This window comes from Pelodiscus sinensis, chromosome 1 (genome assembly GCF_049634645.1).
Source record: "Pelodiscus sinensis isolate JC-2024 chromosome 1, ASM4963464v1, whole genome shotgun sequence".
In the NCBI taxonomy this organism is placed as follows: domain Eukaryota; kingdom Metazoa; phylum Chordata; order Testudines; family Trionychidae; genus Pelodiscus; species Pelodiscus sinensis.
The window spans coordinates 22,352,303-22,369,679 of NC_134711.1; the positions used below are offsets into that span (position 1 = coordinate 22,352,303).

At 39.9% G+C, this 17,377-nt stretch overlaps 1 protein-coding gene across 19 annotated transcripts in view; it reads left to right on the plus strand.

The window, feature by feature from the left end:
• MAGI2 (membrane associated guanylate kinase, WW and PDZ domain containing 2) overlaps nucleotides 1–17,377 on the plus strand; it is a 1,141,222-nt gene that overhangs the window by 1,073,540 nt on the left and 50,305 nt on the right. For 13 of the 19 annotated variants that reach the window (XM_075926597.1, XM_075926590.1, XM_075926502.1 and 10 more), the window contains 4 exons: nucleotides 6,360–6,545; nucleotides 9,358–9,547; nucleotides 12,334–12,574; nucleotides 13,718–13,861. In XM_075926597.1, the coding sequence (XP_075782712.1) occupies nucleotides 6,360–6,545; nucleotides 9,358–9,547; nucleotides 12,334–12,574; nucleotides 13,718–13,861 (761 nt within the window). The remainder of the gene's footprint in view (nucleotides 1–6,359; nucleotides 6,546–9,357; nucleotides 9,548–12,333; nucleotides 12,575–13,717; nucleotides 13,862–17,377) is intronic. The other 6 variants (XM_075926601.1, XM_075926526.1, XM_075926608.1 and 3 more) reach the window with 1 other exon arrangement.

The window sequence follows — 17,377 nt, forward strand, 5'->3', positions numbered from 1 at the left end:
GGAAATGTTCAACCCCCTGCTAAGGTGTTTTGTGCATGTTTTAAGCCATAGAATTCCAGATTGGTTTGTTTGAACAAACATAACTGATAATAAGCAAATTAAGGGAAAAAATAGTAGTTTAACAAAAGCTTAATTTACTGGTACATAATGGAGAGTCACTTACAGAGAATTCCTCTCCTCGGCACCAAAGCCTCTCCAGCTGAATGTAAGGTGACAGTACACTGAACCAAAGAAGTATCAAGACAGAAGCATTACATCATCAGAACAGAACTCTTGTTGTCTTCTTCTACCCTCTTCTTCTAGGCAGGACACTGTTTCTAGCAGTTCCTGAAAGGCACATCTTCCTATTTAACACAGTGCTGATGTGTAAAAGTTTTGCAATGGTGTATAAACCTTAAGCAAAGAACCAAACTCACTTTGCCCCTTCCTCCCAATTTACAGTTGAATTAGTCTTATTTCTCATGTTCACGAGCCTTGTTATCTCCAGCTATGAACCTCATTACTGCTTGGGTGGGAGATCTCCATGGGGTAGATCAGTGGAGTTGTGTTAGTTATTCAAAAAGGGCACATCTATATAGCAGGGCAAAAGTTGAATTGAGCTACAGCTTGAGCTACATCAATTGCATAGCTTAAGTCAAAATAGCTTCATTTGGCTTTTGGCACTGTCTACCCAGCAGGAAGTTGAAGGAAAAACACCCAGGGCCTGATTACATGCATCCTAGAATATTCAAGGAGCTGATAGAGGAGGTATCTGAGGCTTTAGCTATCATCTTTGAAAAATCATGGAAGTCAGGAGAGATTCCAGAAGATTGGAAAAGGGCAAATATGGTGCCCATCTATAAAAAGGGAAATAAGAAATCAGAAAAACTACAGACCAATCAGTTTCACTTCCATGCCGGGGAAGATAATGGAGCAAGTAATTAAGGAATTCATCTGCAAACATCTGGAAGATAATAGGGTGATAGGTAATAGCCAGCATGGATTTGTAACCAGCAAATTATGTTAAATCTGATAGCTTTCTTTGATTGGATATCAAGCCTTGTGGGTAAGGGAAAAGTGGTAGATGTAGTATACCTAGACTTTAGTAAGGGATTTGACATAATCTCACATGACCTTCTTATCAATAAACTAAGCAAATACAATCTAGATGGGGCTACTATAAGGTGGGTGTATAACCGGCTGGATATCCATTCTCAGAGAGTAGGTATTAATGGTTCACAATCATGCTGGAAATGCATAACAAGTGGGGTCCGCAGGGGTCGTTTTTGAGACCGGTTCTGTTCAATATCTTCACCAACAATATAGATGATGATATAGAGAGTGAAACAAAAACCAGGACTATGTAGCACTTTAAAGACTAACAAGATTAGGTAATAAACCATCTTGTTAGTCTTTAAAGTGCTACATAGTCCTGTTTTTTTGTTTCAGCTAGACTACACTGACATGGCTACATCTCTATTGGTATAGAGAGTATGACTATTTAGTTTACAGATTATAACAGTTGGGAAGGGTTGCAAGTACTTTGGAGGATAGGGTCAAAATTTTAAATGATCTGGACAAACTAGAGAAATGGTCTGAGATAAATAGGATGACACTTACTAAAAACAAATGCAAAGTACTCCACAAAGGAAGGAACAATCAGTTTCACACATATAGAATGGGAAGTGATTGTCTAGGAAGGAGTACTGCTGAAAGGGATTTAGGGCTCTACTCTGTGCTAATTAGGCTGCAATTGGAGTACTGTGTCCAGTTCTGGGCATCATATTTCAAGAAAGATGTAGAGTAACTGGAGAAGGTCCAGAGAAGAGCAATAAAAATTATTAAAGATCTGGAAATCATGACCTTATGAGGTAAGACTGAAAGAACTGGTTAAGAAAAAGTTTAGAACACAAAAGACTGAGAGGGAACATGATAGCAGTTTTCAAGTATCTAAAAGGATGTTACAAGAAGAATGGAGAAAAATTGTTCTCCTTGGCCTCTGATGATAAGACAAGAAGCAATGGGCTTAAATTGCAGCAAGGGAGGTTTAGGTTGAACATTAGGAAAAACTTCCTATCAAGGTGGTTAAACACTGGAATAAATTACCCAGCAAGGTTATGGAATCGCCATCACTGTAGATATTGAAGAGCAGATTGGGTAGACATCTATCAGGGATGATCATGCAATGAGGGCAGGGGACTGGACTCAATGACCTCTCAAGGTCCCTTCCAGTTCTAGTATTCTATGATTCTATGACTTCCCTTACTCCTTGTGAAATGACGGTTGCAAGAGTTGGCTTAAGAAGCCTGTTATTTCAAAGTTATTTTGAAGTAACGGGCTCACTGTGTAGATATACTCTTTGTTATTTCAGAATAACGTCAGTTATTCCAAAATAGCACTTCTGTGTAGACATCCCATAGGGGGCACTGTGTACTCTGCATCAGTACCAAACCAGTGACCCATATCTTTATGGGACCCCCATGCTATTGACAGTACTATATCATCTCTAGGTTAGTAATGGCAGGCACAGGAATTTTATTGAGGGTATTCTAGTAAAATTCCAGCCTGGATAATCTGAGTACTTTTCTCTTTCTTAAACTCCCCAGAGTTCCAAAGGGGGACTGCTTTGCTTTCTGTTCTAAACTGTTGTATACTACTGTTCTGGTAATTTGACAAAGCTGTGGCATTTCAGTCCCAGGTTAAATGATTGTTATACCTACAGTGTATAGTTTATGAAGTGATTTCATACAAACAATATTTTTTAAATGTAAATTGTTTCACTGTCAAGTTGCTGTTTTATTCATTTTGGAAAGTTAGCCTTCCATCAGTATACACATATGGAAATTATGCAACTGCAATGGTGTGAGAATAAACTCTGTATTTTTGTACAAAATGTGATCGCTCAGAATTTATTAGGGTATGTCTACACTTGCCCCCTAGTTCGGACTAGGGAGGCAAATGAAGCATAGTGAAGTTGCTAATGAAGTGCGGGATTTAAATACAGGCAGTCCCCAGGTTACATGAATCCGACTTACATCAGATCCCTACTTACAAACGGGGTGAGGCAACCCCGCACTAGCTGCTTCCCCCCAGCAGACCAGGGATATGCAAAGCTAGCACCTCCCCCAGCAGACCAGGGAGACGCGGAGCGGCTTTTCTCAGCAGACACCTCAGTTTGAGAATAAAGGACTGAGGGAAGTGAGGTGTGGGAGAATAAAACTGAGCTCTGGAGAAATGTTTGGCTAGAGTTTCCCCTACAATATGTACCAGTTCCGACTTACATACAAATTCAACTTAAGAACAAACCTACAGTTCCTATCTTGTACGTAACCCGGGGACTGCCTGTATCCCGCGCTTGATTAGCATATTTGCGGCCGGTCACCATTTTAAAATTCTGGTAGCCCAAATTAACTCACCACATGTAGACACGGTAATCCGATCCAAAACCACTCCCTTGAATTAACTGTTACTCCTCGTGCAATGAGGAATAACAGTTCATTCGAGGGAAGGGTTTTGGATCGGACTACCGCGTCTACACGCTGTGAATTAATTTGGGCTACTGGGATTTTAAAATGGCAACCGGCCGCGAATATGCTAATCAAGTGCGGGATATTTAAATCCCGTGCTTCATTAGCGACTTTGGTATGCTTCATTTGCCTCCCTAGTCCGAACTAAGGGGCAAGTGTAGACATACCCTTAGTCTTTAATGTAAAGAAAAGTTTCAAACAAAGTGCCACCTTATGGGTACTTATGTCCTAATCAATGGTACATCTGCAATTACATTGTGTCAGTATTACTAAAACTATAATTAAATTTATATTCTTGACTGAAGCATAATATTAAAGAAGTATGCAGTTTGACTACAGATTAAGTTTCAGAGTCGGGATGTTAGCTATTGTGTAATTGAAAGTCGTACAGCCACGTGAAATCTTATCAGTTACACGACACATAGTAGTGAGCATCATAAAAGTATAGTATAAGAAATCGATGGTTCCTTACTCACCCACTCAGAATTTGAGTAGAAATTCAGCTGTCCAGAGATGTAGAGATGTGTATTATCAGTAGTTTCCTGCCATTAGCATACGAATAATACAACACTGCCAAGTAGCTCTTTACCAAACTGTTACAGGTACATCCCTGTAATAAAGAAAAGTGGGGAAATATGGGGTATAGCACAATCAAGGAGTCCTTTGGCATGTTGGAAAGGATAGGTGGGACTTGGAACTACATAGTGCACCTGATTTTTAGGGGCAATCAATTGTTCCCCCACAAAATGCGAGACCTGTAACAATGAGAATGGGTTTCCTCGCTGTTGTGCCACACCCGCAGATCATCATTTCCATATTCTGAGTCTAAGGCTATATCTACACAGCAGTGTTATTTTGATGTTATTCTGAAATAACATAGTCCATGTTCACACAGCAAGCCGTTATTTCGACCTAATGTCAAAATTATTTCGACTGAATGTCGAGCTGGAGGACTTCTTACCCCAACTCCTGTAACCCTCATTTTACAAGGAATAAAGGAAGTCAGAGGAAGGGTGCTCTGCCCTGGACTTCCTGATATGTAGACAGTAGACAACTGACATCGCTCAAGTTGCGTAGCTTATTTTGGTTTTAGCCCTGCTGTGTAGATTTGCCCTTATATACTAGCCAGTACTTATTAGCCAGAATGGGTAGGAATGGTGTCCCTAGCGTCTGTTTGTCAGGGGCTGAAAATGGATGCAGAGGCATAGTGAGGGTGTTATGCACCCGGGGCAAAGGCAAAAATTGCGCCCCCGCGCCTCCACCGCTGCCACAGTAGGGCCCCAAACCTGGCACATGGCTAAGCCCAACCCTGAGGGGGGCAAAAGAGCTTGTACTGCATCTTCCCTATCCCCTCTAGTTTGGGGCCGGACCCCCACATGCACTAACCCCCAGACGGAGATGGAGGAGGGTCAGGCAGGGGGCAGAGAGATGGGAAGGAGGCTCCAGCCAGCGGCGGCGGGCAGAGGAGGAGCAGGTGAGCTGAGGGATGAGAGGGAAAGCAGAAGGGAATTAAACTGGCAGCCCTACCATAGCACCCAGGGGCAACCGCCCCTCTCCCCCCACCTACGCCACTGAATGGATGACAGGAGAAGGATCACTTGATGATTACCTGTTTTTGTTCACTGCCGCTGGAGCATCTGGCATTGGCCACTATCGGAGGACAGGATACTGGACTAGATGGACCTTTGGTCTGACCCACTATGGCCGTTCTTATGTTCTTATGTCTTGTCTGGCCCCCCCAGTCAGCCTGAAAGTCACATCCACTCTTGATAAAGCTGAAAGGTGGTTAAGCAGGAGCTGAAAGCCCAAAGGGCTCCCTTTCCATGCTGATGAGCTTGAAAGTGGGAGCTTTCCAACAGCCACCTCTGCTAAAGAGGGAGGACGATGATGAGACCTAGAAATTCTGGGCTAAAGGGTTCTGAAGTGAAATTAGTGAATGTGGGCTGAAGGACAAGAAGTGAAAGGAAGAGCAATAGACAAGAGATCTAGTAAATAAGCAAATGATCTGAGATAAGGAGGAGAGATTTTATAGCAAGAGAAAATGGGAGACGAAAGAGCTGGGAAGAACATTAGGAAACAGAGAAAAGACACATCATAAGAAAATGTGAGGAGAATGAGCTGGAACATAGAAAGCATGAGAGAATGAAGGGGAAGGTAGCAAAGAAAGAAGCAAGTCTGGGCTGAAAATATTGTAAGGCTAAACTTTACATAGGTGTGTGTGCATACTGCACATAAAGGTGTCAGACACTAGTTATGCTGTAATTGTACATTCACACTGATATGTGAATATTCAAACTGCAATAAAGCTGTGGTATGATTTGCATTTTTTCTTCAAGCATATATAAGAAGGGGACAAGAACAGTATGTTGAATGGATCCATTCAAATTATTTTCCAAATTAAAAATATGTTTTGAATATAAAGGAAAACATGTCTAGATTGTAGTTATAATAAAATTTAAAAATAAAAGAAATTCTGCACAGTAAGAGCCATATAGCCAACTGAGATTACGATTTATCATATGAAATTAAAACCTGTCACAGTTCCTTTCTTCTGCCACTCCCTGAATCCATTTATTTCACCTGCTTGTAGCATCATGTCATCTGCAAAGTTTGCAAGCCCTCTGAGGTAGCACTGTCTTTGTACTTCATGTCTGCACAGCACCTGGAGCAGGAGGGTACTGAACCTTCACTGGGGGTCTATAGACATGATAGCAATACAAATAATAACTGGCTTTGTGACCTATTTGTTTTTAAATTTATCTTGGAAATTCTTGAAAATGTGACCATTTATTTGTCTGTGGATACCTCCGCCTGTTGTAACATTTGTTAACTATAAATATTTTCCTTATCTAGCTGTACCCCATAAAATAGGGAGGATAATTGATGGAAGCCCTGCTGATCGCTGTACAAAACTGAAAGTCGGAGACCGGATCTTAGCTGTGAATGGCCAGTCTATTATTAACATGCCTCATGCCGATATTGTGAAGCTAATTAAAGATGCAGGTCTTAGTGTAACACTTCGCATCATTCCTCAGGAGGGTAAGTAATTGAGCCTTAAAGTTCAGGAAGAAAGATAAAAGTAACCTCCAATTCATTTGAAAGATTTTGTTTCAGAGCTTGCATGTGCAGTACATAAAGGTTACAGCTGCAACCGTAGAACTAGCTGGAGTATTATCTGCATTCTTGAGAATGATCTAATTGTGGATGTATGTTTCAAAGAACCTAAAGAAACTTAAGGGAGGACTGCAGAGTGTGTGCTATAAACTTGTGGAAGATCTGTCTTCTGGCCAATGGATGTAAAGTACTAAAGGCCTGATTTTGAGCTCACGCCTTTTTATACTTTGAATTCCACTGTCTTCAGTTGAGTTACTCCTTATTTTCACAAGTGTACGAGAACAAAAAATCAAGTCTTTAGCCGGTGGGAAATAAATGACTCACAAACTGTCATCTTGTGTATTCATTTATACCTGTAGTGAGTGACTGCAAAAATGGATATAAAATGCCACCATGGAGTGAAGGGAGACATTTGATTTGATGCTGTTTTGTTCAGATGTAAGTGACTATGTGAAATAGAGGACCCAAGCTCCAAAAACCTCCTTTTGTCAGATGCACACAAGCTACCAGACTCATTATTCTGGACATCACCCTGCAACCCAATCAGTGGAGTTTCTTTGATGTGAGCTTTGTGTAATTTAAGTTCAAAGAGCTGCAGTGCTAGTTTATGAATTCCACTGCATTAATGAAACTGTGAACTTAAGTCCCAGTAGCAGAATACTAGTATGGATAGGAATGCCAGATACAGAAACCAATATTACTTGCTGATCTGTGTGCTATTTAAATGACCTTCAGCTCTGGCAGTGCTATCAGCTCTACTCACACTGAGTATAGCGATATTCTACTAGTATACTGAGGAAACTAGCAGACACTGGCCCTGGATAATGCTGCCCTGGCTTCAGTAAATGAATTCAGATTATGTCTCCTCTTTTCTGGGATGTATGTTTATGTGTTTGGGGGAGGGAAAGAAAGAAAGAAAGAAAGAAAGAAAGAAAGAAAGAAAGAAAGAAAGAAAGAAAGAAAGAAAGAAAGAAAGAAAGAAAGAAAGAAAGAAAGAAAGAAAGAAAGAAAGAAAGAAAGAAAGAAAGAAAGAAAGAAAGTGTCCTAAATGTTGAGGAAGAGCACGGGTTTGCTCCTCTTAGCAGACACGCTGTAAAGCATTTACCCTTTCCAAAGAGAAATTAGATCCAAATGTCCAGTTCAAATTTGTTCAGACTTTTCATTCAGAAAGAGATTTAACATTAGTGGAATACATCTGCCAGGGATCTGTTTTGTAAATCTCTACAGGCATTGAGCTATCTAGTGTATAATCCATGCCATGCCATTTAACGCAGCTTTAAAGGCATTTAGCTAACAAAATGTATACTAGCAAATACATCCATCCATGATGACACTAGTTAATTTACATAAAAAAGAAAAATCAGAAGCCCACCTGAAATATTGAGTGCTGCAACGTGGGCACTCTGGGGCTGTTGGTGAGAAGGGATTTCTCTAGAGGTTACAACACAGGTTTCATGTGGCTTGATACCAGGCACATGCCTAACATCAGACAGCAGTTTCCCCACTTATAAAAAGGAGTAAAAGGATCTAGTTACTTTGTAAGATACACTCAACTTAAAAGTACTATATAAATGCAAAGCAGTTATATGAAGATATGACTTGACTGGTGCGTATGAGTGTCTAGAGTAGACATGAGGGATATTTTCAAACCAGCCTCTAAAATTTTCAAGCACAGATCACACTTGCATATGCAAACTGTGATGTTAGAAATCTAAATATTAAACTTTTTGGGTGCAAAATTAGAGGTATTTTTTGACAATTTGTCCCAAAATAAACAAAAAAAATTAAACTATCCTAAAAAAATCAAACTGAAAATAGTCATACATATAACATAAATATTTGTATGTTGTACTTGTGAGCAGAGCCCTAGCACACTTTCTTTCTTTCTTTCTTTCTTTCTTTCTTTCTTTCTTTCTTTCTTTCTTTCTTTCTTTCCCTCCCCCATACACATAAACATACATCCCAGAAAAGAGGAGACATAATCTGTGCCATATATAAGCCTAGAGCAGAGTATTGCTTCTTCCCTCAACCTGGAGCAAGGGGAAACCTGGAGGCAAATTGGTCTCCCTTGTTTGTGGTAAAGCCACAGTCCAGCACTTTATTTTCATGTTGTAGGCTTCTCCCTACCCTTCATCTTTTTAAATCGTGGATGTGTGGAGTAAGGACTGGGTTTTCGCAGGGTACATGCATGCCATTGTGATACAAATGATTTTGAGATCTGATCATGTGTATCTATAAACATTAGTTGCACTCTCTGCTACCCAACCTGACTGCTCACATAATGGAACTGAGCCTTCTCCCATTGAAATCAATGGTAACACTCTATTTGAATTCAGAAGTAGCGGGAGCAAACAAAAGCATTTTAAATCTTGTTGCACCCATTTGTCATCCTATAACTGAACTAAAAGCAGTAAGATTCTTCTTTCTCCCAAAAGAAAAGTTTCCAAATATCAATATTTATAACCTTTTAAAAGAAACTATGAAACACCGAAACTCTTCACTCCATTCAATTGAGTTTTAAATATCCGATATGTCAGCCACCGTTGTAAAAATGACCAAGATCTCAGAGGTGAGCAAATGAAGTCCGGTAGGTTCAGATGTCTTAAAATCTAATTATGAACATAGATAATAAAAGCAACCAAACATAAATACTTGGAGGTAGAGTGTTATTGAAATTATTCTTGTCTACCTTTGCCCTTTGTGAAATGCCACACTGTGACAGCTCTTTAATCTCCAGCTTCCCATTATACAGAGCTGAACAGCCCAGCTTCCGCACCAAGCTCAGAGAAACAGAGTCCCATGGCCCAGCAGCACAGCCCGATGGCTCAGCAGAGTCCAGTAGCACAGCAGAGCCCTGTAGCACACCACAGTCCCGTAGCACAGCCACCACCTCCTCAACCTCTCCAGTTACAAGGACATGAAAACAGGTAAGAGCAGCTGCTCCACATTCCATTTCTTGTAGGTACCAAATGAGCCAATGGGGTTGCTCCCTATTTTTAGCTCCAGGGATCTGTCGTGTTACTTTGTTGCCAACATTCGAGTGGTAACTTTTATAAAACATAAATTATGTGTTTTAGATTAAACTGAAAAATTTCATTCACCTAAACGTGTGAGAGACGTCAGGTTACACAAGGCTCTATCAAACCTTTCCCAAAATGGAAAGTGCTGTGTTAAAGCTTCAGATTCTCAGAAATTTTTTGCTGGTTTGTTACTTTTTGCCAGAGAACTAAAGCATGTTAGAATATTGCTTGCTAATAATGTCATTGGTAATAAACTTCATGTTTATGTTCTTAACATGTATGAAACATGTTTATATTTAGCATGTTCTTGGTGAAATGGCTTTTTTTTTTAATCCTCAGCCCTATCTCCCTGTCATTTTGCATGGTAAAGCACTGATGTTAATACAATATTTTTCAGTTCAAAGAACAGATTTTATCTACAGCAAACTGATTTTTCCCCAGCTGGTTTCTCTAATTTAGATCTTGATACATGTATGGGTTTTTTGTGTGTGTATATATTCAAAGACATAATTTGTGAATGAAATGAATTTAGTGAACTGGATGGTAAGCTAGAATTTTGTGACCATAACAGCAGAATGTTTCTGAACTATATTTAGGTTGTGGAATAATATAATTGTTCTTACATTTTTGTGACTTTTCCAATCACCATTATTTTGTTATTGGATTAATTTTTTGGCTTGTCAGATAAAGCTGATTTCACTGTCAGTCTTTACACTAAACTTGCATGAGAAAACTATCTCCACCTCCACCTCCACCTCCCTCATCAGCCACTTGCTGTGGCCAGTCTTGGCACCATCTCGTTTAGGCATGGGCTGCTCCAGCTCTGGCTTCCGCTTCACACCCGGGGGGCCTGCACCATCCAATCCCAACACAAACACACACACGGGTTCCCTCCTCTCTCTAAGGCTAACCTCATCCTGGGCCACCCTGCATCCCCTCCGCCATCCAAGCCTGATCGCTCCACATCCCCTCCGCCATCCGAAACTGACACCCTCCCCCCCCCGGGCTGCCCCACACCCCCTCCACCACCCAAGCCAGCCCTCCCAGCTCCCTCACCCCTTCTGCTGAGACTCCCTACCCCCAGTCCTCTCCCACCCCCTCCCTCTTGGCCAGACACCTACCCCCAACCTGCTACTGCACCCTCCCCTGCTCTTGCACTCTCCCCTTTTGGCCAGACACCTAACCCCAGCCTCTTCCTGCCCACTCCCCACACACAATGCCCCCCAGCTCGCTCCTGCCCCCTCCCCACTGGACAGACACTTACCCCCAGAAAGAGGGGAGTTGGCGAGTGTAGCAAACAAGGGGCACAGCCTCCTAGTTGCTATTAATGGCAGTTTTAATTGCATTGTTAAACAATAATAGAATATAATTTATTTAAAACTTTACTAATTTTACTAATGTCACTCATTTCTTGGTTTTTAAATTCTAGTCCCCAGTCATGTCACCGCAGGGGCACTGGGTCTCACTCAGCCATGGAGTCTGTCCTCTCACCCGGGCTCCCACCCCATGCATGAGACAGTGCTGCCAGGAGTTGAGTACTCAACAGATTCCCCTGTGCTCCATTACAAAGGAAGAGACATGCCATATACCAGATCACTAGGACAGTCCATGAATTTTGGCCTTCATACCCCTACATTCAGAATGGCACTCCTGACCACAGTATTTGAGTGACCTGCCTTATTGATTTAATACAAGAACCCTGCTTAAAACGTCAGGCCACCCTCCCAGCTCCAAGGCCTATGGAACTTTGAGCAAATGCAAAACTGGAGGAAGTAGCTATGTTTCCATTACACACAACACATACACACACACACTGATTTATACAGTTTTTCACATTCCATGGGATGAGTGTTATTAATACACATTAGGTAAAACAGATTGTCTGCATCTTACATCAACTAGTTAGCAATTAAAACAGTGCTTAAGTAGTATGAAATCCTTATTAACCACCTTCTGTTCTTTCATTCCTAAATGTGCATCATATTCTAGATCTGTATTTAAATCTTACAATGGCGTATCAGGAATTTTTATCATAAGATCTTTCAGTGAGCTATTTAGTGTACACTATGTTAATGGGTACTGTATCAACCATTTAATTTCTTTTTATTAGCCAGATAATGGCTGGTACAAATAAATGCCTGTTTCTAAATTTGAGAGCTCACAAAAAATAAGCTTTTAGATTAGTAAAATATATGAGTTGTAAACCTCTGAATCTTTTCAAATGTTTTCAAATTGTATTTAGTCTATTGCAATCTAAGTTCAAGAAAAGCAATCAACAAATTCTATCTTTTGCTCTCTGTTACATTTTCTTGTGTGAAAACTGATGTCTGGGTTAGACAAGACACATGAGAATCAGGTTTCCTGGATTGTGCTCCTGTCACTGCCATTTAGGGCCCAATCTTGATTTCACCGAGGTTGATGGGGAAATTATACTTTACTGCCTTGGACAAGTCACTTAGGGTCAAATTTTCAAAAATAATATCTAATTTTAGACACTTCAATTTTTGCTTTGAAGAGCTCATCTCGAATGCACTATCTGCCTCTCAGTGAAGCCGTTTAACAAAAATTTTGCAGCTGTTCTGTTGCTTTTTATCTGTCAGTTTTTGCTTTCAATGCCTTTCTACAAATTCTTTTAGCATTTTGCAGCTTTCTCAAGCTTTAAAGAACTAAAATAATCATTTTAACTTACTCAGTTATAGGTCAGAAGTGAAAGCAAGACAGGATGTGAAACCTGACATCCGACAACCTCCATTTACTGACTACAGACAGCCTTCAGCAGACTATAGACAGCCTCCAATAGACTACAGACATCCTCCTGTCGTGGATTACCAGCAGCCACCACCTCTGGACTACAGGCAGCCACCTTTAATAGATTACAGACAACATTCTCCTGACACTAGGCAATATCCTCTGTCAGATTACAGGCAGCCCCAGGTACAAAGTAAAATAATTACAGCTCTGAAAACAGGGTCTTTAAATTAACCTAAGCATTTTTATTCTGAATTCAAATTTTTTTCAGAAGAAAATAATTCAAGCTTCATTAAGACTTAAGTGTTGTTACTTTTACATTAAAATAACACTATTTATAAAAATGTTGTTACAGCAAGTAGATTTTTTTAAATATTTTGGAGAGTTCAAATAATAATGGGAAAAGACACTTTGCAAAACATTATTCTTCTGATATCCATAATCATGTGATATCCATAATCATATTTGCCGATTGAGGATTGACTTAGTCGCTTACCAGCAGCATCATAGAAAATGAGATCCGTCGATCGATGGCTCAGTCGATATATATACAAGCAACATAAATATTCTTTTACTACAGGCTGTGCTTTAAAGGTACAATCCAGCCCTAAATCATCAGTTCAGATGGAATTTCTACGTACATATCATCTTTCTTTCATTGCAGAAGACAGACCTTATTTATAATCAGAAAAATTACAAATATCTCTATGTCTTTTTATCTGAAAAGGAAGCTTCTCTTTTTTCAGAACATTAATCTTATGTGTGCTGATGGGAAATAATCTATACCAGCAAAAATGGTCTGTGAAGAAATTAGCCAGATGTCTCTTTTTATACAGAGCCCAACTTTGAATTCTTATTTCCAGAAATAAACCTTATGTTAGTAGTTTATTGATTGAATGGGAATGATTTCATGAGTGGTGTTTACTAATGGGTGTCAGGATTGAAGGATCTGGTACAAATTTAGGTTAAAAATTTCCCCCTTTCCTTGCAAGGAGTGGGAGAAGAACATGTGTCAGAAAGTATATTAAATACATGGGTTTCCAGAAGTCCTTGGCCAACACCACATTTCTAGGACAACCCTTTCCAGAATTCACTTCTAGGAGCATACTTGCAAGGCAAGCACACATGCTGTTTCCATGTAAATATGTACATACCTCTTGCCTATGTAAAAATATATTTCCAATGAATTTTTGAAGAAGTACTGTATATGGGGTAATTCCACATTCAAATATATGTTCAAAGGGTTTGGTTGTTGGGTTTTTTTTCGTTAATGTGAACATACTCGTTCATATAGTTAATTTGTTTTTATTATCTTCTGTATCTATGCAGGATTTCGATTATTTCACTGTTGATATGGAGAAAGGAGCCAAAGGGTTTGGATTTAGTATTCGAGGAGGAAGGGAGTACAAAATGGATTTGTATGTGCTGAGGTTAGCAGAAGATGGGCCAGCAATAAGAAATGGAAGGATGAGGGTGAGTAATTTCACTTTTTTGAAACAAAGCCATAACATAAATTGTAAAGAATTATATATTCAGAGGTTTTTGTGCACGGCATGTAAAAAATAGTTATATTTTGTGACAAGAGCAGATAGAAATTCTATAATACTTATTCAGTGAAGGACAAACACTTTCATATTGTTAAATGGCCTAATAAGAGGTGAATTACGTTAAATAAGCAGTAGTAGTAGTTTATTTGTGGATTGACTATTTTGTTTTTGATTGCTTTATTTTTCATTTTGCTGCATATTCTTTCATTCATAGCTAGACAACTTGTAAACTCCAAGCAAAGGAGAGTTTCTAGCTTTCTTAACAAAAATAATAGCAAATTGTTTATTTCTGTATTTCAAATACAAAGCAAGATGATCTAGTTCTATATTGGACAATGTACTAGGTATCAAAAAACTGGGTTCTAATCCCGGCTTTTCCAATGTGCACTTATGACCTTGTGGAAGTCACTTCACTCCTGTCTTGCTTCAAGTTATTTTGTCCACTTAAACTATAAGATCTGTTTATCAGGGACTAACTTTCACTATTTGTTTGTACAGCATCTAGCACAGTGGTGCTCTAATCTCAGTTGGCACTTCTCACTGCTGTTATAATATAAATAATAATAAAAACCACATCAGTGCATTGTGTGAGAGAAAATTGCAAAGTTAATTTAGGAAATTTCACATCCTTTTTAAAAATGTGTTATATATTAGAAAAATAAATGGATCGAGATACATGCTTTTTGTCTGTTCAACTCTAGTGACAAGTTTATCTGCCACCCCCTAAAGCCAGCCCTGCACTTGCAACCCTTCTGCATTCATCACATGACCTCCTTCTTAGAGTCAACAATCCAGACAAAGAAACACTAAGGGTGTGTCTAGACTACATGTCTCCATCAATGGAGGCATGTAGATTAGACAGATAGCAAAGGGAAATGAAGCCGCGATTTAAATAATCGCGGCTTCATTTAAATTTACATGGCTGCCGCGCTGAGCCGACAAACAGCTGATCAGCTGTTTGTCGGCTCCGCACGCTAGTCTGGACGCGCCATGCCGACCTGAAAGCCTTTCATCGACATCCCCCTTATGCCTCGTAGGATGAGGTTTACAGGGGATGTCGATAAAAGGCTTTCATTTCGACAGGGGAGCGTCCAGACTAGCGCCCGGAGCCGACAAACAGCTCATCAGCTGTTTGTCGGCTCAGCGCGGCAGCCATGTAAATTTAAATGAAGCTACGATTATTTTAATCACGGCTTCATTTCCCCTTTTCGAATACACAAATCTACATGCCTCCGTCGACGGTACTTGAAAGTAGGAATAAGAGATCCTCCGGAAAAGGGCTTTATTCCGGAGGATCGTGCCAGTCTAGACGCTTTTTTCCGGCTTTTCCCCAAGCCGGAAAAAAAGCGGCAGACATGTTTATTTAAATCCACGGGGGATATTTAAATCCCCCGCGGATTTCCCTTTTCTGACTTACCTGCTTTGCATGACTATTCCGTTTTATGGGGCCAGTGTAGACGTAGCCATGTAGTTTAGACGTACCCTTAACAGTATATATAGAGCAGCATAAACAAGCCATTGTCTATGAGTATGTCTAGACTACACGCCTCTTTCGAAAGAGGCTTTTTCGAAAGATACTTTCGAAAAAGCCTCTTTCAAAAGAAAGCATTTAGACTACAGCCAGTACTTTCAAAAAAGTGAGCCACTTTTTCGAAAGAGAGCACCCAGGCAGTCTGGATGCTCTCTTTCGAAAAAGCAAAGTTTGCATTACATAGTGCCTTTTTTTGAAAGAGCACTTTCGAAAAAAGGCATTTTTCCTCGTAAAATCAGGTTTTCCATGGTCCAAAACTGTTGTGTTCTTTTGATTTACTTACGAAAGAACCAGCAGCAGTCTAGATGCAGGGGAATTTTTGTTTGAAAAAGCCCTGTAGTCTGGACATACCCTATATGACATTTTAATTTGTATTGACTTTGATAGTGCTTCTTATGTAGCCTGTTGCAAAGTGAGGAAAATATCTAGATGTATTGCCAAATGCCCGGGAAGACCTCTGTGTATCCCCAAGGTTTCTTTATCCCTGATTCTTTATCCCACTTCTTCAAATTGATATAATACTTCCGTGCAATAAAGAGCTTCTTCATGTGTTGCTCTCTTTTATAACAGTCTCCATGTGCTGTTACATATCATAAAACATGACATCAAAAGTAGCTCTAGAAACCAAAATGCCTTTGTCTCTTGAGTACCTGCCATGAGCTCTGCTGCATGTCACCAGAATCTTTAAATTGTGCCCTACCACTATCAGCAGGTACCAGTCGCTTCTGCCCAGATCCTTCTCAGCAGTGCTACTGCCACGCCAGTTATCCTCTATTCCCTGTGCATTTGGTCTTTCTTCCCTAAGCATAGCACCTTACATGTGTCTTTGGAGAAGTGGGTTGTGGAAAACAAAAAGGAAATTCAACAATTTATCAAAAACCCTTTGAATTTTAGCTTGATCCTCCAAAGGGTTGGCAACCCCTCCCTCCCAGTTTTGTGTTGTCTTCAAATTTGATCAATATGCTTACCTAGACTTACAGACAGATCTTTAATAAAGATGTTAATTAAGAATGAATGCAAAACAAATCCTGGTCGAACCCCACTGAAGACTTCCTTCCAATCTGACATCATTCCATTTACAGTTATTCATTGTTTGTGGTTGTTAAATCAGTTATGCATCCACTTAATGGTAGTCCTGACAAGCCTGAAATATCTCCATATTATGTGTCAGAACGTCATGTGTGAAATTATATCAAAAGTCTCACTAAAGTCCAGGTATATTATGGCCACCACATTCCCCCTGTCCACCAATCAGTTACCCTGGCAAAGAAAGAAACCAAGCTGGTTTAGCATGATATATTCTTTGTAAATACATGCATGCTGGTTGTAGTGATCATCTCTTCATTCTCCAGGTATTTGCAAACCGAATGTCTTATATATTGCATTAATAGCTTCCCAGGTATTGAGGTCAGGCTAATTGATCTATAGTTCACCAGCTCCCCCTTTTCCCATTGTTAAAAATGGGCATTATACTAGCCCTTCTCAAGTCTTATGAGACCTCTCCTGTCATCTAGGAGTTTGCAAATCTTATTGCCAATAGTTCTGAGATTTCTTCAGCTAATCCCTTCAGCACCTTGGAGTGAACAGCAGTAGGCCCCACTGACTTTAATTCATTCAAGTTAGTCAGAAAATATCAGACATGTTCTTTACCTATGATTATGGAGAAGGGATTGTAAGAGGAGACTCAGAATAAACCAAAGCAAAGGGAGGCATATGATGCTGCTTTGAATTATAAACAGAGGTAAATTTAACTATACAAAATTAAATGCACTTTCCAACAGCACTACCAGGGCCCATCAACCCATAAATCACTTGTGGAAAAATCGTCATCCACTGGGGTTGCATGTTAACTGGTGTATTCTGCAACTTTAGATGTTACAGGAACCTCATCTCATCATAGTCGGACAGATA